We start from the raw sequence: 8,476 nt of genomic DNA, 5'->3' as shown, positions 1-8,476 counted from the left end.
TATGATTTTGCAAAATAAAATTGAAGTTCTATTTTAGCAAACTAAAATGCTATGGAAAAATATTTTTGGGCTATCTAAACTAGGGGTAAAAGTGGAGACTTTAATCATCTAAGATGATCATGGTGATGGTGAAATCTTAGGTGTGTTGAGTCTACAAGGGAATGTTTCTCCTATACATGTTGTCACCCCTAAAACTCCAAATGCAAAGCAATAAATGCACACACATGAAGAAGAGATGCAAGAGGCTGAAGAAATAAAGGAAGATACAAGGATAGATATCTCTACAATATGTGAGGAAGGACCAAGTGTGTCTGGAAAGAATAAGGGAAAAAATAAAGTTGCACTAAGTACAACTATTGTTGTCTCCAACACTAAGATTCATACAAGACTAAGTGGTGACACCCTATCACCATCTCCATGAGCAATGTTAAGCAACAACACTCCTTCACTAGTAAAGATAAAGCAATAAAGGATACCTCTATAAAAATTCAAGTTAGTCCATATGAAGTCATCAAAATGCTTAAGTAGGATCTTGCAAATCTAACTTTTGAACGAACCATTATATTGGAAGATATTTTGGCAAAAAAGAAGAAGTAGGTAGAAATGAGGAAAGAGTGTGAACGAAAATATGTACTACATGACAACAAGGATATTCTTATTGATGCATTTGATATATAGATTTTTGATGGGCAAGCCCCAATTATTTCTCAACTTGTACATATATAGTTGACCAAATTAAGATTGGAGATATAGAAGTGAATGATAAATTGATGGCTTGGTGAACTAAAAATTTGTGGATAATGTTGTGGAGAAAATCTCAACAACCATTGCCAAGCAGAAAGTTGAACTACATAAACATGTACAAAAATATTGAGGAACTTATACAATAAGTACAATATTTGTACAATATTTAGAGTAATGTGCCAAGATTCACTATTAATCTAAAGGCAAATATCCAGCAGATTCAAGCTAGCATTCAACTAACCAATTGATTTAAGTTGACATTCTGTAAACTAGGAGAACCATATCACATTCAACTAAATCGAGCTCCAGTCATTATGCTAAGCTCTTGTTTTCTCAAGGAAAATTGGTCGAGCTTCAGTCAGCTAATAGCAACATGAGATCCAAATTGATCGCTTTTCAGTCTATGTTAATACCTCATTTGGAGGCTATGCAGAAAGAATTGTAGTCAGCAAAAGATCTTATTACAGATGATCACAATTTTTTAATTGTTGATAATTTAATTGATCTAGCAGCATGTTTGAAATTGAATAATACATATTGTAGTCCACTAGAACTACTTGGGATCATGCAATTGATATGATTCAATAGGTTCACAAACCATTCATTAAGCAATATGGTTTACTATTGCCCATTCAACCCTAACCCCAACCATGAATGAAGAAACCAAAAGAGGAAATCATGAGTGACAAGACCAATGTGGAAATGATGTGGATTACATAAACATGATTAATAAGCTCAAAGAGAAAATGATGATTACAAAGACAAGGGGGAAATGAAAATTAAAAATAATGATATACCAAATCAATAGAGTCAACGTAAAATTTTAGAGTTCAACAAATAGTTCAGCAAATAAATAGGATATGACATTGTAATAGACAAATTACTTAGAATCTTGTATATATTGTATGTTTATTAATCACTTGAAAAACATTTTGTAGTTTCTTATGAACTATGTCATAAGCTTAGGGGGAGTACTTATATTATCAATGTAATGATGTAATCATGAAGAAGTATATTTTCAACTAATGTCAAAGGGGGAGATTGTTGGTATCTCTAACTATTGTTGTCTATTAGTGTCAAGTATTTTGTCATATACTAGGCAGAGTTAGTCAATCATCATTGTGACTAAGCTACTCCATAAAGGTCGAGTCATAAGAAGAACTTTGAAATAAACATGTATATATCGAGCTCTATAAGAGATGAACATACAAAGCTAAGGCCCACCACTATTTATATATCCATTTTCAACTCTTTCTATGTGCTCATTCATTTGTCACATGGGAAATAACTTCTAACAAAAAAATCCAAACACAAATAACTAGCTTAGGGTATTGATTGTAATTTTGTTTTGCCTATTTGGAACAAGAATTAGATTTCATTCATGAATATTATGTTGTGAAATAAAATTTAATGTTTAAGAGGATTATATTCTATAAAATAAAATTTTAAATATGTTATATAAAAATTATATATATTTATAATCTTATGAGAAAAATATTTTGATATTTGAAAAACAATTTTTATAAGAATATTTGTAGAAAAATGATTTAATAATTATGTTTTAATCTTAACCATATAGTATGGGAATGATACATGTTAATATTAATTTCTACAAATTTAATTATATTCTATATAAAATAAAAATAATAAATATTTTTAAAATGTCTGCTAAAAAATTATTTACTAAATTTTATATATTTAAGGGGTGTATCATTTTTGAAGTAAAAGAATAATTTTAAAGTAAATTTTTTTAGTAAGTCTTAAATGAAGAATAAGTAGCTTTAATTTCGGAACTAAATTTTAAATTTTTATATTTTGAAAATAAATTTTTAAAAATAATTAGATTAGTAATTTAGTGATATAGTTTTAAGAGGTCTATGTTGAGCTCTCCTTTTTGTTTTTCATTTTGTCTTTTACCCCTCTTTTAATTTTTAATTTTTTAAAAGATGAAAAATTACAATTATAATTAAAAATTGTAAAAAACTTTATTAAAAATAATTCCATCATTTAATTTCAATATGATTGAAACAAAAATGTACAAGACTTTCTTGAATTATATAATAATTTATTGTCATTAAATTTTTTCAACTTTCTTAATCATTATAGTTATGCCACTAAAAAAAATTCATGATTTCTTTTTATATTTTAGCACACATTCTTATCAAAAGGGACTCCACTCACAAAGAGTTCTTGTTACATAACAAGACAATTTGACAGTTGTATTTCCTCCAAATGCTACTATAAATGCATTCTAGAATTTTCTAATATAATTATTAAAACAAGAACCACAATCAAATATTTTAAAAAATTCTAAATTCCAATAATTCATTATCTCCTTTTGGAAGATTTCTTATTGTAATCTTTTAAGATCAGATATTATTTTGTTCTATTTTTATGGTTGGTCACAATTCAACAATCTTTAAAGATAAGATTGTATTTTTTTGTTTTATTCGGTATCAAAGCGTGCACGGTAATATTTTATTTTATGGATGTCAAAGATGTACCGCTTAAAATTTAGGGTGATGGCGCAATAATTGAATGCCTTTATACCCATTTGCGCACAAGTTCATTGCAAGCGTTCTGGCTCACATGAGCACAAGTTCACTGAAAACTTTCCCGCTACTAGATAATCATGGATTCAATCACTGTTGCATCATCATGCTCCTTAGCTGCAGGAGTTCTCCTTCTCATATTTATCATTTTCCTGAAGATGAAGAGTAAGAGGAGTTTATCATTACCCTTACCACCAGGTCCTTCTGGATGGCCAATCATTGGAAACATTTTTCGGGTTGGGGACAAACCCCACCAATCTCTTTTCCACCTTGCACAGAAATATGGGCCTCTCATGAGCATCAAATTGGGTGTTCAGAAAAAATTTGTTGTTTCATCTCCATCCGTGGCAAGAGAAGTACTGAGGAGCAATGACATTTCAAGCAGGGCAGTCAATATGGCTGCAAGTATTCTTTCCTACCAAGGCACAAGTCTAATATGGAGTCCTTATGGCTCTCAATGGCGTTTGCTTAGAAAGATCTGCAACACAGAGATCTTTAGTGCTAAAAGACTTGATGCCCTACAGCATTTGAGAAGAGATGAGGTGTTTAGGACTATTGATGAGATCATGGAAGATTGCAGACAGGGAAATAGTGTCAATATAGGGGAAAGAACGTTTATGATTTCTCTTAGTATTATGGGTAAGATGATTTGTGGCAAAAAGTTGTTTGAAACATGCTCTGCACAAGCTGCAGAGTTTAGGAGCATGGTACGAGAAGTTCTCGAGCTGTTAGGGCTTCCTAATTTATCCGACTTCATTCCTTTCCTGGCGAGATTTGATCTTCAGGGATTGAATGCTAAAGCCAACAGTTTGGCTCACCGCTTTGATAACATGTTCAATAAACTCATTGAGGAGAAACTAGCACAAAGAGTTTGTTTACAGCTCAAAAGTAATGAAGTGAAGGATTTTCTTGATGTACTGTTGGATTTGAGAGAAGATGACACACAACTTACTCTGGAGAACATCAAAGCACTAATGATGGTAAGCCATATTCGTTAAAATAGTTTGATCTGAAGGAAAATCTCAAGTGTATAATTATGTTGTTTTTTATGCGCGTTTCAAGTGTATAATTATGCTTCTTTAAGTGCATATAAGATTTTAAGATCATATTATTAGATTAGTTATTAGGTTAAAATAATGTATAAAGAGGAGTGCATAATTTTTATTTTCTTCTTTATTTTATTTTATGTATTCTTATATCTTGAATATGATAGATCATGGGATATAATTCTAAACATCTATGTAAAAAATCTCACATTCAATTTAGACATAACAAAAGATTAGTATTGCACTCAGACTTCAAGTGGGTGTTTCTTCGGCTGGACTTAACTATTTCTCCTCCCAAACCCGAGGGAGAAAAAGAAGAAGATAATGTTGCTGCTGATGATGGATGGGCTGCCCTGAGCCGTCCGCACGGCCCACCCCTAGGTGGGGATCTGATGACAAGGACCCTCCTCCCTTTGCTGGTGCTGCGCTGGCAGCCTGAGGCTTTTTATGTTTTCTGAATTTTTTTAACAAATAGTTGATATCCGGCCTTAAGACCATTTGAACTGGTGGGATGATCCTATTTTGCCTAGCCCCTATTTTTGTGAATATGCAATTTAATATAAGGTAGGGACTGTTGATCAAAAAAATTATTTAGTCTATATCTAAATTACCTAAAAGTTTTAGATCACATGTCAAGGCTTCTTAATATATTATAGTAGGCCTCACATAGATAGTTTAGGATAATGAGCAATAGTTCCATGAATTTTGTGGTCCACTTTAAGAATAATTATGAAAATTACAAAAATTAAATTTAAGTTGGTGGTTTCAATAAAGAGAATATAAATATAAAATAATAAAAACAGGTAAAAATTAAGAACTAAAATGATTGATAGGTAACGAATGAGTTGTGTGACAATTTCTAATCCAACACCTTTTCTACTCATTTAGAATTGTAGCCTCAACAAATCTAAGACCCTATTTTTCCACAAAATATTACTACTTATTTCTAACCATAAAAATTAGGAAATACTAATTTTTTAATAAAATATTTCAATTTGTTTGCACCCTTATAAAAATTAAAAAGAGTATTTAACAAGAAAGATTCCAATTTATCCCATATCAATTTGGTTTCCTTCTTCTGGACGATAAATTTTTTACTGTATGCACTAGGACAGAGAGTTTGAGAAGAGTTGATGACTTCATAGAACATATAATTTTATGGGAAACGTCGACAAGTCAAACGCGTACATCATCAAGTCTACTATATTTATATCATTCAATTTTTAAAGATTAAAGATCTATTTCCATTTAATAGTATAACAATACTTACTTTATCTCAATTTTGTTTTTCTATAATTCGCCACTATTATTTACATTTCCAAAATCTTTGTTCGGTCAGGACATGTTTATTGCAGGGGTCGATACAATTTCAGCAACAATTGAGTGGACAATGGCAGAGCTTCTGAGAAATCCAGCAATGATGAAAAGAGCCCAAGCAGAGCTGGATAATGTTGTTGGTGTGGAGAGAAGAATGGAAGAGGCAGACGTAGAACAACTTCCATACCTTCGAGCAGTAGTGAAAGAAGTGTTTAGATTACACCCTCTAACCCCATTCATTTTTAGGAGAGCCGATAAGTCATGTGAGATTAATGGGTATTTGGTTCCGGAGAACATGCATGTACTTGTTAATGTATGGGCCATTGGGAGAGACCCTGGTGCGTGGAAAGATCCCTTAAAATTTAACCCTGACAGATTTTCTGAATTCAGCATTGATTACAAAGGCCAGGATTTTGAATTGGTACCATTTGGAGCAGGGAGAAGGATATGCATTGGGCTTCCACTGGCACATAGACTGATTCATTTGGTGGTGGGATCATTGCTCCAAGCTTTCACTTGGTCCGTTCCTCTGGAGAATGAGGCAGGTATTGATATGTCTGAGAGATTTGGAATGACTCTACAAAAAGCGGTGCCCTTTGTAGCCATTCCTACTGTAAGAGATCGTCTCAACTTCTAGTTTACTTCCCTGGCTCACATTTATTTCATGCTGTTTTCAGGAGGAACGTTTGAAATTTGCTTTGGATTATGCATATTGGTAATATTAGGTACATCATTATGATTAAATGGTGTTGTGCGGTATCCACAAGTTCAAATTTTTAGTGGATCATTTATATTGAAAATTGTGGATCATTGATATTGTAAGTTTTCATTGATCAAATATGAATGTAAATAAAATGTTAGATCAGCAATTTTCATCTAGCTTTCCGAGGCTCAAATTCTTCCAGAGCACGAACCGTCTCCTTAATAAAATTATAAATTTTTTTTTTTTGTAGCAACCTAAAAATTATTTAAGCTAGTATTGATATCTGAAATACATCTATTTTGAGTATGCTTGCTAACTCTTTATAAATTGGAGAAAAGTTGTTTAAAATATTAATAAAATAATTAGAAGTTGTAACTTGATTTGATTGAAAGACTCTTCACAATTAGTACAAAATGAAAGAGAGATTTATTTTTTAATAACAATCGCCTTTTTTATTAGTCATTCATATGCTGCTGCTTATCTGAACTTTTGTAATTTATAAATGCCCTGTTGGTAGATTAGAACTCTCTGAATTTCTCCAGGTTCCTTTTTATGGCTGATTATTAGTTGTTTTCTTACTCATAGCTTCTAGAGTTTTCGGCATTATCTCAAATACAGATGAGTATTGAATGGTTGCATTTCATGAAGCTCTGAAAGAATTATGTAGATTTCATGTTAGAGAGGTTGTTGACGCTTCTTCTTTAACTATATGTCTGCGAGTGTGAATTCTTGGGTAATAAAGACTAGAAACAACGGACATATTGTTAAGTTTGCGTGAATTTGTTAGTTATAGATGTATTGTTAAGTTTCCATGAATTTGTAAGTTATAGATGTATTGTTAAGTTTCCATGAATTTGTTAGTTGCGGACATATTGTTTCTTTGATTTCCCAAACGACGGTTTCCCCAATTACGCATCATAACACGGTCTAAGATACTGCCAGGAACATCAAAATCTTGTTTATTTGATTATATTTCCTAGCCACGCGTCGAATGGGTGAGAAGCTTACTGAACTGAAAATGAACTTTGTGTAGTCTACAATACTAGTAGTGTTGCTAATATCTATTTATCCATATTAAAACAATGTGCTTATAACTGTTCTTTGTGATAGATGGTAGAAAGCTCTTGCTCATTAACTCCTGAGCTTTTTTTTGTGATGCTTCCATAATCCAAACCGAGCCTTTGAAATTGGGATCACCCCCGTTTGTGTATATCAAAGGGTTTGATATATAGGTACTTGAATTATTAACAATGTCATCCTAGCTGTAATGCTATAAACGACGTGTTTCTTATATTATCTCTTTATTAAATGTCTTTTTATTTTTATGATGCTAATTATGATAATATTGCTGAGTGATCATTACATTCTGCTACTAGCAAAATTAGTGAGATGATATTAGTAGTTGCAATATTGCTATCAGGATTTAATTGTGTGATTTTTGAGTCAAACTCATTGACCCATGTTTCATGAGTAGTGATTCAACATGAATCCATCTCTCATGAGAATAAATGGAACACTTAGCACTCATTGGATCTAGGTGATGATCACAGGGGTGAAGCACCGAGACTTCCCAGGAGGTCACCCATCCCAATACTACTCCAGCCTAAGCGCACTTAACTACGAAGTTTCCTCCATAGTTAAACCCAAAGCTTGCAACCCCATTTGCAAAACCTTCACCAAGTGTTGTGCCTTATGAACCATTCATTAGAAAGCTCCTTAAGCTCATCAATTGATAAGTAGGAGATAATTTCCACAACAAGTGAAATTGTGATATTGCTATCAGGATTTAACTGTGTGATTTTTGAGTCAAACTCATTGACCCATGTTTTATGAGTAGTGATTCAACATGAATCCATCTCTCATGAGAATAAATGGAACACTTAGCACTCATTGGATCTAAGTGATGCTCATTATATTAGCAATTCTTGCAAACTTAGCACTTATCTCTCATGATATTAGTAGTTCTTGCAAACTAAACTTTCATTTAGAGGAGGATTGTTCTTATTTATATACTACATTTACAATGGCCATACTGATGTATACATAGAGCATGATTAGTTGGATGTTTATTTGAGCATAGTGAGTGCTTCATGCACCTTGAAATACTTTTCTTA

General features: G+C 32.3%; 1 protein-coding gene across 1 annotated transcript; it reads left to right on the top strand.

The window, feature by feature from the left end:
- The first annotated feature begins 3,317 nt into the window (after positions 1-3,317).
- Positions 3,318-6,530, top strand: LOC149560122 (flavonoid 3'-monooxygenase-like). The gene is made up of 2 exons (XM_089824515.1): positions 3,318-4,276; positions 5,682-6,530. Exons 1-2 carry the CDS (start codon positions 3,377-3,379, stop codon positions 6,294-6,296), a joined length of 1,515 nt encoding a protein of 504 aa, XP_089680641.1. The 5' UTR covers positions 3,318-3,376; the 3' UTR covers positions 6,297-6,530.
- Positions 6,531-8,476: the final 1,946 nt, after the last annotated feature.

This window comes from Cupressus sempervirens, chromosome 4, assembly GCF_028749045.1.
Source record: "Cupressus sempervirens isolate cs-2001-9-10 chromosome 4, ASM2874904v1, whole genome shotgun sequence".
Taxonomy (NCBI): Eukaryota; Viridiplantae; Streptophyta; class Pinopsida; order Cupressales; family Cupressaceae; genus Cupressus; species Cupressus sempervirens.
The sequence above is the reverse complement of the archived record's forward strand: the minus strand, read 5'-3'. Positions and strand labels throughout refer to the sequence as shown.